Genomic DNA, 18,357 nt, shown 5'->3' on the forward strand with positions numbered 1-18,357 from the left:
GTCCTCTTCCAACACGATTCCCGCTCGCCGCTTATCCTACTTCCGGCCCTCGCCGAGGGTGAGCATGTTATCTATCTAATCACAATGCATCCAAATACGGTCAATCCCAAAGTGACGAGTTCGACGCAAGCCGATTAACTAACATCAACGCCCTCCTGGGCGTGACTTCGAGACACTTAATGCACAACCACGGCAATTCCCTCCGGCGCATGTGTGATGTTGTTTCTTCACTAACTATTATATGAAAATCGTAAATTTCAAAGCACATCTCATGTAGAGTTTAACAAATCTGTCACACGATTTTCAAAATTTCTATAAAATGTAACCCATAAGGTTGTACTTTTCTGCATTATGTAAAAAGATTAACCTTTTCTTGTTGAATTCACATGAACTACGATTAAAATAGTAATACTTTTTTCTCTTGTATTGTTACTTACTGGAGAGCACTGAACATAATAAATTTTGTAAGTTCCAACCGTACAAGACATGAAACTGAAACTGGTGTAGTCTTTTGTCCACCAGTCTACCAGACTCTGCTCTGATAGGTTGGGGATGAAGTGGCCACACACGAAGTGAGCAACAAGGTAGCCAAGGATAGTGCAGAGGGGAGGGGCAGAGTGGTGGCCGCACTTGCTAATGCCAAACTTTCTCACATCCAGTGTTGTAGGAAGCTCCCTGCCTGGTCATGTTCTTCTGACTGAAGTTTGATGTTGCCTTGAATATAAGTGGAAGGGTGAGAAATGCAGTTACTTTCCAGTCCTTGTTGTATTCAAGTTTGTCACATCAATAGAGCATACTCATAAATACTCACTCTCTCAAAAGGATTTGAATTTAGGGGCGAAATAATTTCAGTTTCGGGGAGAAAATCATAGAAGAATGTTTTTCCATGAATCCTATGGATATCCTATGGCCCCTTGTTGTCTTCAAGCTCCTACACCACAAAACAAATATCAGTGCCCTGTTATACTAATGCAAACCAGAAATCAAGGGAGATATCATAATCTATGCTATACTAATCCTAATCCTCCTCTGCAGGAAGCCAGCAGCTTCCTCTGCCTGTGGAGCGCCACACACAAGAACACGGACGCTGGCCGGCACACATCACACACCCATAGCAGACCGGCGCGAGCACAACACGAACGTCGCGTTCTATAAAACCCGTGCAAATGCACAAGCTAGCTTTTTAAACCAATACATCAACTAAACCTTTTTGAAAAAAGAATTGCGTGTGAAAACTTGCACTAATGATCAATATAGAGGCTTGGTTATAAGCTCTTGAAAGTTTAATTATTCCAAACTACAGTTTGTTTTGTGTCTTGTGCATCAGAAAATGCTTATATTTCATTGTACACCAGATGCAACACCAAAATGTAAAAATTGCTTAGGCATCCTGAAGAATAACCAATATGTTATATAACTAAAACTCTGAAATATAAGTAAGAAATTGATAGATTCATTCATTTAACGTTTCTCTTATTGTTTCTTTTGAGAGAGTTCCGGTTAAGTATATGTTTTTTACTAATCTTAGATGAACTATGTAAGCATATCAAAAAGCCTTGAATTTCATTTTCTTTAATATCACAGCGTCTACCTACACACAGAGACAAAACCAAATGGGAACACGATATGACTTGAATTTGTTTCCCATGCAATAGTCATATTTTGTCATTTATTTTATCCACTCAGGCACGACTTAACTTTTCCCAATGACCGTGCAACAAAGTTCTGGTCTGTATGACCCTACATCAATTCATCGTATAATTTTAAGAGTATGTCCACATGGTCTACCTTATATTTTTCTCTCAAAAGTTAAATAAACAAAAAACTACCAACTTATATATTTCTTATTCCTCTCATCTAAGATTCATTTGGAAAATGATCTAAGTTGGTAAGAAAAAAACATGTAGTGATTAAATAATGTACATAGACAGATAATTTAAGATGCAAATGACAACAGTCAGGAGCGATTCAGGTGATCAGTCAGGAGTGATTCTATTGCATTATTAATGGGAGATCACCTAATAGTCTATCACATGATAGGATAACTTTCTTAGGAAAACTACCAGGTCATTTTAGGTATGAAAGGAAGGATAGTCCTTCACTTCTTCGCTTCACCAAAAAGTCAAAGGTCTGCGGAAAATAGAAATCACACTGGTTAATGTGTTTGAAAATATAATTATAATTGTCGGGTACAATAGTATTCAGATGATACAATAAAGTCGAACAAAACACTGCAATAGTTTTCTCAAATATAGTATTATAAACGGAGATTAAAAAGGTAGCAATATATCTATATAAACCATGCATGTCATATCGTACTAACAAACATCTGAACAACAATGAGCTATGAGTTATCTCAATGTTTGTATTTTGAGTAACACATGGTTTCTTGGTACATACTCATTCTATATTATCCGGGCGTAACTGAAGATAGCACACAACATATGATATCGTAAGTTTGTAATTGATTATTGGATTCATCCTTTTCCATGCCAGACCTACGCATAAATATCATGGCAACATACACATCTTGTTTTCTTTTAGATGGAAAGCCCCAACCATAATTAAATATTTGTGAGTACAATACAGTATCAGATGTTTCTCTCTATGTAAGTCATCTCAGGTCTACTGAATAATGCACATTAAAACTTGATTATATAGCAATGTGTCATACTATCATTGTAATTACTCTGAAACCACCATTCTGTCCAAAAATAATACTGCGTAGTCTTTATTTTTTGCGGGAAAACAATACTGCTTAGTCACCATGAGTTTCATAATATCTCAACTAATCAGATCAAAGTAACTCATGGGGTGCAATAGAAAATACTTCTAGATCTGGCAGGAATATGTGAGCGCTTAGCTTATCTAACACCAGAGAGACAGGTCAAATCCAAGTAGAGCGCGCTTCAAAAAAATCTGTGGTTGCTGCATGATCTTGATGTCCACTACAACAGAAGTTTTAACATGCACACCGGAAAGTATGTGATGAGCGAGGAGAGAGGAAGCTGAAGAGAGAGAGAACAGTAAGATGGATGCTCACACCGATCTGCTGCCGTGGCTTTCGATCCGCTGTCGCCACGTGCCCTCACTTTGCCGCCGCTGCAAGTCTCAATTGGAATCTCACGCCGTCGGCATCTCCTTGTCATCGTCCTCCACTGAGGAGGGGCGGCGCCACGCCCCTTCGTCGTCCTCCACTGCAGGAGGCTCCATCCCATCCTCCTTGTCCCCCCGCAGGATGAGATACACATCGCCGCTGCTCCTCTTGTGCTGACTGCCCACCCGCACACGGCCATGCGACCTTCATCTAGCCACTTCTCGCCACCGTCGTCCACCGCATCCTGGATCTGATCGTCGGGAACTCGTCGAGATTGATGGTTGTATCTCACGAGCAGCTGCAGCTGGGTGTCGCGCGAGATACGGTGTATCCTGCCGATCTCGTCTTGATTTGATTTGACGACCGCGGATCGAGGAAGGATGCCGCAGAGTGGGAGGGACGGCGGCGGTGGACGGATGGAGGCACGGCGGCGGAAGAAACCCTCACGCGGGGCAGCAATTTCAGCTATGGGCAAGACAGGGCTGCGTGCAAACCTTTTTTCCCACTTATCGTGGACTGCGGGTTGATTCTAAATAACTTCAGGGACTTTTTTATAAAAACGTCGTGACGGTGAACCCGAAGACTCAATCTGTGCTTTACTATTAGGGACATATTTTCTTTTTTTGGGCCTTCTTTTTTCTTTGGCCTTTCTCCCTTTTTTGGGACAATGCTCTATTGAATGATGATCATCACACTTTTATTTATTTACAACTCAATGATTACAACTCGATTTTAAAATAAAATATGACTCTATATGGATGCTTCCGGCGGTGTACCGGGATATGCAATGAATCAAGAGTGACAAGTATGAAGAAATTATGAATGGTGACTTTGCCACAAATACTATGTCAACTACATGATCATACTAAGTAATATGACAATGAAGAATGTGTCATGATGAACTAGATGGTGGAAAGTTGCATGGCAATATATCTCGGAATGGCTATGGAAATGCCATAATAGGTAGGTATGGTGGCTGTTTTGAGGAAGGTATATGGTAGGTGTATGATACCGGCGAAAGGTGCGCGGTATTAGAGAGGCTAGCAAAGGTGGAAGGGTGAGAGTGCGTATAATCCATGGACTCAACATTAATCATAAAGAACTCATATACTTATTGCAACAATCTAGAAGTTATCAAAGCAAAGTATTACGCGCATGCTCCTAGGGGGATAGATTGGTAGGAAAAGACCATCGCTCGTCCCCGACCGCCACTCATAAGGAAGACAATCAATAAATAAATCATACTCCGACTTCGTTACATAACGGTTCACCATACGTGCATGCTACGGGAATCACAAACCTTAACATAAGTATTCTTTAAATTCACAACTACTCAACTAGCATGACTTTAATATTATCACCACCATGTCTCAAAACAATTATCATGCTTCAATATTTTCTTAGTATTCAACACACTCAAAAGAAAGTTTCACAAATCTTGAATACCAAGCATATTATTATTAAGCAAATTATCATGCTATTAAGAGACTCTCAAAATAATTTAAGTGAAGTATGAGAGATCAATAGTTTTTTAAAACAAATCCACCACCGTGCTCTAAAAGATCTAAGTGAAGCACATAGAGAAAAATTATAACGCTCAAAAGATATAAGTGAAGCACATGGAGTAAAATTATCTAGCTCAAAAGATATAAGTGAAGCACATAGAGCAAAACTACTTAGCTCAAAAGATATAAGTGAAGCACATAGGGTATTCTATCAAATTTTAATTCATGTATGGCTCTCTCAAAAGATGTGTACAGAAAGGATGATTGTGGCATACTAAGACACAAAGACACAAATAATACAAGACGCTCCAAGCAAAACACATATCATGTTGGTGAATAAAAATATAGCTCCAAATAAATTACCGATGGAAGTGGACGAAAGAGGGGTGCCTTACGGGGCATCCCCAAACTTTGACTTTTTGGTGTCCTTGGATTATCTTGGGGGTGCCATGGGCATCCCCAAGCTTAGGCTCTTGCCACTCCTTGTTCCATGATCCATCAAAAGAATTCACCCAAAACTTGAAAACTTCACAACACAAAACTCAAAATAGAAAACTCGTGAGCTCCGTTAGCGAAAGAAAACAAAAGACCACTTCAAGTACTGTAATGAACTCATTCTTTATTTATATTGGTGTTAAACCTACTGTATTCCAACTTCTCTATGGATTATAAACTATTTTACTAGCCATAGATTCATCAAAATAAGCAAACAACACACGAAAAACAGAATCTGTCAAAAACAGAACAGTCTGTAGTAATCTGTAGCTAGCGCAAGATCTGGAACCCCAAAAATTCTAAAATAAATTGCTGGACGTGAGGAATTTATATATTAATCATCTGCACAAAGAATTAACTAAATATCACTTTTCAAATAAAAATGACAGCAGTTCTCGTGAGCGCTAAAGTTTCTGTTTTTTACAGCAAGTTCAACAAGACTTTCCCCAAGTCTTTCCAACGGTTCTATTTGGCACAAACACTAATTAAACACAAAAATAACAACCAAAACAGAGGCTAAATAATTTATTTATTTCTAAACAGGAGCAAAAAGCAAGGAATAAAAATAAAATTGGGTTGCCTCCCAACAAGCGCTATCGTTTAACGCCCCTAGCTAGGCATAAAAGCGAGGATAGATCTAGGTATTGCCATCTTTGGTAGGAAATCCATAAGTGGCTCTCATGATAGTTTCATACGGTAATTTTATTTTCTTTCTAGGAAAGTGTTCCATGCCCTTTTTTAATGGAAATTTAAATCTAATATTCGCTTCCTTCATATGAATAATCGTACCAACCGTTCTAAGGAAAGGTCTACCAAGAATAATAGGGCAAGAAGGATTGCAATCTATATCAAGAACAATGAAATCTACAGGCACATAATTCCTATTTGCAACAATAAGAACATCATTAATCCTTCCCATAGGTTTTTTAATAATGGAATCCGCAAGATGCAAGTTTAGAGAGCAATCATCAAAGTTACGGAAATCTAGCAAATCACACAAAGTCTTGGGAATAGTAGAGACACTAGCACCCAAATCACACAAAGCATAAAACTCATGATCTTTAATTTTAATTTTAATAGTTTGTTCCCACTCATCATAGAGTTTTCTAGGGATAGAAACTTTCAACTCAAGTTTTTCTTCATAAGATTGCATCAAGGCATCAACAATATGTTCGGTAAAGGCTTTATTTTGACTATAAGCATGTGGAGAATTTAGCACGGATTGCAACAAGGAAATACAATCGATTAAAGAGCAACTTTCATAATTAAATTCCTTGAAATCCAATATAGTGGGTTTAGCAACATCTAGATTTTTATTTCTTTTAATCCCACTTTCATCAATTTCATCATTAAGATCTAAATACTCCGAATTTTTAGAACGCCTTTTAGGTAAAGGAATATCATATTCAGTTTCATCAAGATTCATATTGAAAAATAAAGATTTAATAGGGGACACATCAATAACTTTTAGATCTTCATCCTGATTTTTATAGGTATTGGAAGAACACGCTTTAATAAAGGCATCTTTGGAAGCACGCATCCTAGCGGTTCTTTCCTTGCACTCATCAATGGAAATTCTCATGGCTTTGAGAGACTCATTGATATCATGCTTAGGAGGAATAGATCTAAGCTTTAAAGAATCAATCTCAAGAGAAATTCTATCAGCGTTTCTAGCCAAATCATAAACTTGAAGCAATTTCTCCTCAAGCAAAGCATTAAAATTCTTTTGTGAATTGATAAACTCTTTAACACTATTCTCAAATTCAGAGGGCATCTTATTATAATTTCCATAAGATTTGTTGTAGTAATTCCCATAATTATTAGAAGGATTACTAGGATATGGCCTAGGATTAAAATTCCCTCTATAAGCGTTGTTACCAAAATTATTCCTACCAACAAAATTCACATCCATAGATTCATTATTATTCTCAATCAAAGTAGACAAAGGCATATCATTAGGATCAGAAGAAACACTCTTAGTAGCAAATAATTTCATAAGTTCATCCATTTTTCCACTCAACACATTAATTTCTTCTATCGCATGCACTTTTTTATTAGAAGATCTTTCAGTATGCCATTGAGAATAATTAACCATAATATTATCTAGGAGTTTAGTAGCATCTCCTAAAGTGATTTCCATAAAAGTGCCTCCCGCGGCCGAATCTAAAAGATTTCTAGAAGCAAAATTCAATCCGGCATAAAAATTTTGTATGATCATCCACAAATTCAAACCATGAGTAGGGCAATTACGTATCATTAATTTCATTCTCTCCCAAGCTTGTGCAACATGTTCATGATCAAGTTGTTTAAATTTCATAATATCGTTTCTAAGAGAGATGATCTTAGCGGGAGGAAAATACTTAGAGATAAAAGCATCTTTGCACTTGTTCCATGAATCAATACTATTCTTAGGCAAAGACGAAAACCAAGCTTTAGCACGATCTCTAAGCGAAAAAGGAAATAGCTTCAATTTAACGACATCATTATTGACATCTTTTTTCTTTTGCATATCACATAAATCAACGAAGCTATTCAGATGAGTAGCAGCATCTGTTGGGGAACGTAGTAATTTCAAAAAAATTCCTACGCACACGCAAGATCATAGTGATGCATAGCAACGAGAGGGGAGAGTGTGATCTACGTACCCTTGTAGACCGACAGCGGAAGCGTTAGCACAACGCGGTTGATGTAGTCGTACGTCTTCACGGCCCGACCGATCAAGCACCGAAACTACGGCACCTCCGAGTTCTAGCACACGTTCAGCTCGATGACGATCCCCGGACTCCGATCCAGCAAAGTGTCGGGGAAGAGTTCCATCAGCACGACGGTGTGGTGACGAACTTGATGTACTACCGTCGTAGGGCTTCGCCTAAGCACCGCTACAATATTATCGAGGATTATGGTGGAAGGGGGCACCGCACACGGCTAAGAATATGATTACGTGGATCGACTTGTGTGTCTAGGGGTGCCCCCTGCCCCCGTATATAAAGGATCAAGGGGGGGTGTGACCGTCCAGGAGGAGGGCGCGCCAGGAGGAGTCCTACTCCCACCGGGAGTAGGATTCCCCCCCCCCCTTTCCTAGTTGGAATAGGATTCGGGAAGGGGGAAAGAGGAGAGAGAGAGAAGGAAGGGGGGCGCCGCCCCCTTCTCCTTGTCCTATCCGGACTAGGGGGAGGGGCGCGCGGCCCAGCCCTGGCTACCTCTCCTCTCTTCCACTAAAGCCCACTAAGGCCCATATACCTCCCGGGGGGTTCCGGTAACCTCCCGGTACTCCGGTAAAATCCCGATTTCACCCGGAACACTTCCGATATCCAAATATAGGCTTCCAATATATCAATCTTTATGTCTCGACCATTTCAAGACTCCTCTTCATGTCCGTGATCACATCCGGGACTCCGAACAAACTTCGGTACATCAAAAAGCATAAACTCATAATATAACTGTCATCGAAACCTTAAGCGTGCGGACCCTATGGGTTCGAGAACAATGTAGACATGACCGAGACACGTCTCCTGTCAATAACCAATAGTGGAACCTGGATGCTCATATTGGCTCCTACATATTCTACGAAGATCTTTATCGGTCAGACCGCATAACAACATACTTTGTTCCCTTTGTCATCGATGTGTTACTTGCCCGAGATTCGATCGTCGGTATCTTAATACCTAGTTCAATCTCGTTACCGGAAAGTCTCTTTACTCATTCCTTAATACATCATCTCACAACTAACTCATTAGTTGCAATGCTTGCAAGGCTTATGTGATGTGCATTACCGAGAGGGCCTAGAGATACCTCTCCGACAATCGGAGTGACAAATCCTAATCTCGAAATACGCCAACCCAACATGTACCTTTGGAGACACCTGTAGAGCTCCTTTATAATCACCCAGTTACTTTGTGACGTTTGGTAGCAAACAAAGTGTTCCTCCGGCAAACGGGAGTTGCATAATCTCATAGTCATAGGAACATGTATAAGTCATGAAGAAAGCAATAGCAACATACTAAACGATCGGGTGCTAAGCTAATGGAATGGGTCATGTCAATCACATCATTCTCCTAATGATGTGATCCCGTTAATCAAATAACAACTCTTTTGTTTTATGGTTAGGAAACATAACCATCTTCGATTAACGAGCTAGTCAAGTAGAGGCATACTAGCGACACTCTGTTTGTCTATGTATTCACACATGTATTATGTTTCCGGTTAATATAATTCTAGCATGAATAATAAACATTTATCATGATATAAGGAAATAAATAATAACTTTATTATTGCCTCTAGGGCATATTTCCTTCAGTCTCCCACTTGCACTAGAGTCAATAATCTAGTTCACATCGCCATGTGATTCAACACTAAGAGTTCACATCACCATGTGATTAACACCCATAGTTCACATCGTCATGTGACCTATACCCAAAGGGTTTACTAGAGTAAATAATCTAGTTCACATCATTTATGTGATTAACACCCAAAGAGTACTAAGGTGTGATCATGTTTTGCTTGTGAGATAATTTTAGTCAACGGGTCTGTCACATATAGATCCGTAAGTATTTTGCGAATTCTATGTCTACAATGCTTTGCACGGAGCTACTCTAGCTAATTGCTCCCACTTTCAATATGTATCTAGATCGAGACTTAGAGTCATCCAGATCTGTGTCAAAACTTGCATCGACGTAACTTTTTACAACGAACCTTTTGTCACCTCCATAATCGAGAAATATTTCCTTATTCCACTAAGGATAATTTTGACCAATGTCTAGTGATCTACTCTTAGATCACTATTGTACTCCCTTGCTTAACACAGTGTAGGGTATACAATAGATCTGGTACACATCATGGCATACTTTATAGAACCTATGGCTGAGGCATAGGGAATGACTTTCATTCTCTTTCTATCTTCTGCCGTGGTCGAGCTTTGAGTCTTACTCAATTTCATACCTTGTAACACAGCCAAGAACTCTTTCTTTGACTGTTCCATTTTTGAACTACTTCAAAATATTGTCAATGTATGTACTCATTGAAAAAACTTATCAAGCGTCTTGATCTATCTCTATAGATTTTGATGCTTAATATGTAAGCAGCTTCACCGAGGTCTTTCTTTGAAAAACTTCTTTAAAAACACTCCTTTATGCTTTGCAGAATAATTCTACATTATTTCCGATCAACAATATGCCATTCACATATACTTATCAAAAATGTTGTAGTGCTCCCACTCACTTTCTTGTAAATACAGGCTTCACCGCAAGTCTGTATAAAACTATATGCTTTGATCATACTATCAAAGCGTTTATTCCAACTCCGAGAGGCTTGCACCAGTCCATAAATGGATCGCTGGAACTCGCACACTTTGTTAGCTCCTTTTGGATCGACAAAACCTTCCGGCTGCATCATATACAACTCTTCTTCCAGAAATCCATTCAGGAATGCAGTTTTGACATCCATTTGCTGGATTTCATAAAATGTGGCAATTGCTAACATGATTCGGACAGACTTAAGCATAGATACGAGTGAGAAACTCTCATCATAGTCAACACCTTGAACTTGTCGAAAACCTTTTTGCGACAATTCTAGCTTTGTAGATAGTAACACTACTATTAGCGTCCGTCTTCCTCTTGAAGATCCATTTAATCTCAATGGCTCGCCGATCATTGGGCAAGTCAATCAAAGTCCATACTTTGTTCTCATACATGGATCTCATCTCAGATTTCATTGCCTCAAGCCATTTCGCGGAATCTAGGCTCATCATCGCTTCCTCATAGTTCGCAAGTTCATCATGGTCTAGTAACATGACTTCCAGAACAGGATTACCGTACCAATTTGGTGCGGATCTCACTCTGGTTTACCTACGAGATTCGGTATTAACTTGATCTGAAGTTACATGATCATCATCATTAGTCTTCCTCACTAATTGGTGTTGTAGTCAAAGGAACAGATTTCTTGTGATGAACTACTTTTCAATAAGGGAGAAGGTATAATTACCTTATCAAGTTCTACTTTCCTCCCACTCAATTCTTTCAAGAGAAACTCCTTCTCTAGAAAGGATCCATTCTTAGCAACGAATGTCTTGCCTTCGGATCTGTGATAGAAGGTGTACCCAATAGTCTCCTTTGGGTATCCTATGAAGACATATTTCTCCAATTTGGGTTTGAGCTTATCAGGATGAAACTTTTTCATATAAGCATCACAATCCCAAACTTTAAGAAACGACAACTTTGGTTTCTTGCCAAACCACAGTTCAGATTGTGTCGTCTCAACGGACTTAGATGGTGCCCTTTTAAACGTGAATGCAGCTGTCTTTAATGCATAACCCCAAAACGATAGTGGTAGATCGGTAAGAGACATCATAGATCTCACCATATCTAATAAAGTACGGTTATGATGTTCGGACACACCATTATGCTGTGGTGTTCCAGGTGGCGTGAGTAGTGAAACTATTTCACATTGTTTTAAATGAAGGCCAGACTCGTAACTCAAATATTTTACTTCTACGATCATATCGTAGAAACTTTTATTTTCTTGTTACGATGATTCTCCACTTCACTCTGAAATTCTTTGAACTTTTCAAATGTTTCAGACTTGTGTTTCATTAAGTAGATATACCCATATCTGCTCAAATCATCTGTGAAGGTCAGAAAATAATGATACCCGCCACGAGCCTTAACACTCATCGGATCTCATACATCAGTATGTATTATTTCCAATAAGTCAGTTGCTCGTTCCATAGTTCCGGAGAACGGCGTTTTAGTCATCTTGCCCATGAGGCATGGTTCGCAAGCATCAACTGATTCATAATCAAGTGATTCCTAAAACCCATTAGCATGGAGTTTATTCATGCGCTTTACACCAATATGACCTAAACGGCAGTGCCACAAATAAGTTGCACTATCATTATTAACTTTGCATCTTTTGGTTTCAATATTATGATTATGTATATCACTACGATCGAGATCCAATGAACTATTTTCATTGGGTGTGTAACCATATAAGGTTTTATTCATGTAAACAGAACAACAATTTATTCTCTTACTTAAATGAATAACCGTATTACAATAAACATGATCAAATCATATTCATGCTCAACGAAAACACCAAATAACACTTATTCAGGTTCAACACTAATCCCGAAAGTATAGGGAGTGTGCGATGATGATTATATCAATCTTGGAACCACTTCCAACACACATCGTCACTTCAACCTTAACTAGTCTCTGTTTATTCTGCAACTCCCGTTTCGAGTTACTAATCTTAGCAACTGAACTAGTATCAAATACTGAGGGGTTGCTACAAACACTAGTAAAGTAGACACCAATAACATGTATATCAAATATACTTATGTTCACTTTGCCATCCTTCTTATCTGCCAATCACTTGGGGTAGTTCCGCTTCCAGTGACCAGTCCCTTTGAAGTAGAAACACTTAGTCTCAGGCTTAGGTCCAGACTTGGGCTTCTTCACTTGAGCAGCCACTTGCTTGTTGTTCTTCTTGAAGTTCCCCTTCTTCCCTCTGCCCTTTTCTTGAAACTAGTGGTCTTGTCTACCATCAACACTTGATGTTTTTCTCGATTTCTACCTTCGTCAATTTCCGTATTACGAAGAGCTTGGGAATCATTTCCGTTATCCCTTGCATATCATAGTTCATCACAAAGTTCTACTAACTTGGTGATGGTGACTAGAGAATTCTGTCAATCACTATCTTATCTGGAAGATTAACTCCCACTTGATTCAAGCGATTGTAGTACTCAGACAATCTGAGCACATGCTCACTAGTTGAGCGATTCTCCTCCATCTTTTAGCTATAGAACTTGTTGGAGACTTCATATCTCTCAACTCGGGTATTTGCTTGAAATATTAACTTCAACTCCTGGAACATCTCATATGCTCCATGACGTTCAAAACGTCTTTGAAGTCCCGATTCTAAGCCATTAAGCATGGTGCACTAAACTATCAAGTAGTCATCATATTGAGCTAGCCAAACGTTCATAACGTCTGCATCTGCTCCTGCAATAGGTCCGTCACCTAGCGGTGCATCAAGGACATAATTCTTCTGTGCAGCAATGAGGATAAACCTCAGATCACGGATCCAATCCGCATCATTGCTACTAACATCTTTCAACACAATTTTCTCTAGGAACATATCAAAATAAACACAGGGAAGCAACAACGTGAGCTATTAATCTACAACATAATTTGCAAAAAACTACCAGGACTAAGTTCATGATAAATTTAAGTTCAATTAATCATATTACTAAAGAACTCCCACTTAGTTAGACATCCCTCTAATCCTCTAAGTGATTACGTGATCCAAATCAACTAAACCATGTCCGATCATCATGTGAGATGGAGTAGTTTCATTGGTGAACATCGCTATGTTGATCATATCTGCTATATGATTCACGCTCGACCTTTCGGTCTCCGTGTTCCGAGGCCATATCTGTATATGCTTGGCTCGTCAAGTATAACCTGAGTATTCCGCGTGTGCAACTGTTTTGCACCCGTTGTATTTGAACGTAGAGCCTATCACACCCGATCATCACGTGGTGTCTCAGCACGAAGAACTTTCGCAACGGTGCATACTCAGGGAGAACACTTCTTGATAATTAGTGAGAGATCATCTTATAATGCTACCGTCAATCAAAGCAAGATAAGATGCATAAAAGATAAACATCACATGCAATCAATATAAGTGATATGATATGGCCATCATCATCTTGTGCTTGTGATCTCCATCTTCGAAGCACCGTCGTGATCACCATCGTCACCGGCGGGACACCTTGATCTCCATCGTAGCATCGTTGTCGTCTCGCCAATCTTATGCTTCCACGACTATCGCTACCGCTTAGTGATAAAGTAAAGCATTACAGCGCGATTGCATTGCATACAATAAAGCGACAACCATATGGCTCCTGCCAGTTGCCGATAACTCGGTTACAAAACATGATCATCTCATACAATAAAATTTAGCATCATGTCTTGACCATATCACATCACAACATGCCCTGCAAAAACAAGTTAGACGTCCTCTACTTTGTTGTTGCATGTTTTACGTGGCTGCTACGGGCTTAAGGAAGGACCAATCTTACCTACGCATCAAAACCACAACGATAGTTTGTCAAGTTGGTGCTGTTTTAACCTTCGCAAGGACCAGGCATGGCCACACTCGGTTCAACTAAAGTTGGAGAAACTGTCACCCGCAAGCCACCTATGTGTAAAGCACGTCGGGAGAACCGGTCTCGCGTAAGCGTACGCGTAATGTCGGTCCGGGCTGCTTCGTCCAACAATACCGCTGAACCAAAGTATGACATGCTGGTAAGCAGTATGACTTATATCTCCCACAACTCACTTGTGTTCTACTCGTGCATATAACATCAACACATAAAACCTAGGCTCGGATGCCACTGTTGGGGAACGTAGTAATTTCAAAAAAATTCCTACGCACACGCAAGATCATGGTGATGCATAGCAACAAGAGGGGAGAGTGTGATCTACGTACCCTTGTAGACCGACAGCGGAAGCGTTAGCACAACGCGGTTGATGTAGTCGTACGTCTTCACAGCCCGACCGATCAAGCACCGAAACTACGGCACCTCCGAGTCCTAGCACACGTTCAGCTCGACCCCCGGACTCCGATCCAGCAAAGTGTCGGGGAAGAGTTCCGTCAGCACGACAGCGTGGTGACGATCTTGATGTACTACCGTCGCAGGGCTTCGCCTAAGCACCGCTACAATATTATCGAGGATTATGGTGGAAGGGGGCACCGCACACAGCTAAGAATATGATTATGTGGATCAACTTGTGTGTCTAGGGGTGCCCCCTGCCCCTGTATATAAAGGATCAAGGGGGGGTGTGGCCGGCCAGGAGGAGGGCGCGCCAGGAGGAGTCCTACTCCCACTGGGAGTAGGATTCCCCCCTTTCCTAGTTGGAATAGGATTCGGGAAGGGGGAAAGAGGAGAGAGAGAAGGAAGGGGGGCGCCGCCCCCTTCTCCTTGTCCTATTCGGACTAGGGGGGAGGGGCGTGCGGCCCAGCCCTGGCCACCTCTCCTCTCTTCCACTAAAGCCCACTAAGGCCCATATACCTCCCGGGGGGTTCCGGTAACCTCCCGGTACTCCGGTAAAATCCCGATTTCACCCGGAACACTTCTGATATCCAAATATAGGCTTCCAATATATCAATCTTTATGTCTCGACCATTTCGAGACTCCTCGTCATGTCCGTGATCACATCCGGGACTCCGAACAAACTTTGGTACATCAAAAATCATAAACTCATAATATAACTGTCATTAACCCTTAAGCGTGCGGACCCTACGAGTTCGAGAACAATGTAGACATGACCGAGACACGTCTCCGGTCAATAACCAATAGCGGAACCTGGATGCTCATATTGGCTCCTACATATTCTACGAAGATCTTTATCGGTCAGACCGCATAACAACATACTTTGTTCCCTTTGTCATCGGTGTGTTACTTGCCCGAGATTCGATCGTCGGTATCTTAATACCTAGTTCAATCTTGTTACCGGCAAGTCTCTTTACTCGTTCCGTAATACATCATCTCACAACTAACTCATTAGTTGCAATGCTTGCAAGGCTTATGTGATGTGCATTACTGAGAGGGCCCAGAGATACCTCTCCGACAATCGGAGTGACAAATCCTAATCTCGAAATATGCCAACCCAACATGTACCTTTGGAGACACCTGTAGAGCTCCTTTATAATAACCCAGTTACGTTGTGACGTTTGGTAGCACACAAAGTGTTCCTCCGGCAAACGGGAGTTGCATAATCTCATAGTCATAGGAACATGTATAAGTCATGAAGAAAGCAATAGCAACATACTAAACGATTGGGTGCTAAGCTAATGGAATGGGTCATGTCAATCACATCATTCTCCTAATGATGTGATCCCATTAATCAAATAACAACTCTTTTGTTTTATGGTTAGGAAACATAACCATCTTCGATTAACGAGCTAGTCAAGTAGAGGCATACTAGTGACACTCTGTTTGTCTATGTATTCACACATGTATTATGTTTCCGGTTAATACAATTCTAGCATGAATAATAAACATTTATCATGATATAAGGAAATAAATAATAACTTTATTATTGCCTCTAGGGCATATTTCCTTCAGCATCTTCACTAGGAAGGCCGGCGAATTGATCTTTCATAACAAGATTCAACAAAGCAGTATTAATTTCACAAGATTCGGCATCGGTAAGAGGAGCAATCGGAGTGTTAAGGAAATCATTATTATTGGTATTGGTGAAGTCACACAATTTAGTAGTATCTTGAGCCATCGCGACAAACAACCAATCTAACACACGAGCAAACAAAAAGGCAAGTGGGCAAAAAGAGGCAAATAAAGAGGGAGGATAGAGAGAGAGAGGGCGAATAAAACGGCAAGGGTGAATTGGGGTAGAGGAAAACGAGAGGCAAATGGCAAATAATGTAATGCGAGAGATAGGGATTGTGATGGGTACTTGGTATGTTGACTTTTTGCGTAGACTCCCTGGCAAAAGCGCCAGAAATCCTTCTTGCTACGTCTTGAGCTTGCGTTGGTTTTCCCCGAAGAGGAAGGGATGATGCAGCAAAGTAGCATAAGTATTTCCCTTAGTTTTTGAGAACCAAGGTATCAATCCAGTAGGAGCCCACGCTCAAGTCCCTCATACCTGCACAAAGCGATAGCTACTCGCAACCAACGCGATTAGGGGTTGTCAATCCCTTCATGGTCACTTATGAGAGTGAGATCTGATAGATATAATATTTTTGGTATTTTTGGTATAAAGATGCAAAGTAAAACGTAAAAGCAAAGTGAAAATCAAAGCAAGATTAAAGTAATGGAGATTGATATGATGAGAATAGACCCGGGGGCCATAGGTTTCACTAGTGGCTTCTCTCAAGAGCATAAGTATTCTACGGTGGGTGAATAAATTACTGTTGAACAATTGACAGAATTGAGCATAGTTATGAGAATATCTAGGCATGACCATGTATATAGGCATCACGCCCGTGACAAGTATATCGAAACGATTCTGCATCTACTACTATTACTCCACTCATCGACCGCTATCCAGCATGCATCTAGAGTATTAAGTTAAAAACAGAGTAACGCCTTAAGCAAGATGACATGATGTAGAGAGATAAATTCATGCAATATGAAATAAACCCCATCTTGTTATCCTCGATGGCAATGATACAATACGTTCCTTGCTGCCCCTTCTGTCACTTGGTAAGGACACCGCAAGATCGAACCCAAAGCTAAGCACTTTTCCCATGGCAAGAACTACCAATCTAGTTGACCAAACGAATAATTCGAGGAGACTTGCAAAGATAAAAAATCATACATAAAAGAATTCAGAGAAGATTCAAATATTATTCATAGATAGACTTGATCATAAACCCACAATTCATCGGTCTCAAAAAACACACCGCAAAAAGAAGATTACATCGAATAGATCTCCACAAGAGAGGGGGAGAACTTTGTATTGAGATTCAAAGAGAGAGAAGAAGCCATCTAGCTACTAACTATGGACCCCGAAGGTCTAAGGTAAACTACTCACACTTCATCAGAGGGGCTAGGATGATGTAGAAGCCCTCCATGATGACCGCCCTCTTCCGGCGGAGCTCCGAAACAGGCCCCAAGATGGGATCTCATGGATACAGAAAGTTGCGGCGGTGGAATTAGGTTTTTGGCTCCTGTTCTGATCGTTTGGGGGTACGTGTGTATATATAGGAGGAAGAAGTATGCCGGAGGAGCAACAAGGGGCCCACGAGGCAGGGGCGCGCCCTAGGGGGGCGCCCCCCCACCCTCGTGACCACCTCTTTTGTTCCTTGGAGCAGGGTCCAAGTCTCCTGGATCACGTTCGGTGAGAAAATCACGTTCCTGAAGATTTTATTCCGTTTGGACTCCGTTTGATATTCTGTTTATCCAAAACACTGAAATTGGCAAAAAACAACAATTCTCGGCTGGGCCTCCGGTTAATAGGTTAGTCCCAAAAATAATATAAAAGTGGAAAATAAAGCCCAATATAGTCCAAAACAGTAGATAATATAGCATGGAGCAACCAAAAATTATAGATACGTTGGAGACATATCATGAAGTTAAGTCAGACTCAATGCCCGACCACTATAGAAGATAGAGAGAAAATGAAAGTCATTCCCTATGCTTCAGCCATAGGTTCTATCATGTATGCAATGCTGTGTACTAGACCTGATGTGTGCCTTGCTATTAGTTTAGCAGGGTGGTACCAAAGTAATCCAGGA

At 40.5% G+C, this 18,357-nt stretch overlaps 1 protein-coding gene across 1 annotated transcript in view; it reads right to left on the reverse strand.

Annotated features, from left to right (window-relative positions):
- Positions 1 to 392: 392 nt before the first annotated feature.
- Positions 393 to 18,357, reverse strand: part of LOC119351976 — a 61,977-nt gene continuing 44,012 nt past the window's right edge. Inside the window, exons 2-3 of the mRNA XM_037618739.1 lie at positions 3,044 to 3,613; positions 393 to 2,130 (exon numbers count right to left, since the gene is read on the reverse strand). Of these exons, the coding sequence (XP_037474636.1) occupies positions 2,123 to 2,130; positions 3,044 to 3,613 (578 nt within the window). The 3' untranslated portion in view covers positions 393 to 2,122. The remainder of the gene's footprint in view (positions 2,131 to 3,043; positions 3,614 to 18,357) is intronic.

The sequence above is a fragment of the Triticum dicoccoides genome, chromosome 1A, assembly GCF_002162155.2.
Source record: "Triticum dicoccoides isolate Atlit2015 ecotype Zavitan chromosome 1A, WEW_v2.0, whole genome shotgun sequence".
NCBI lineage: Eukaryota > Viridiplantae > Streptophyta > Magnoliopsida > Poales > Poaceae > Triticum > Triticum dicoccoides.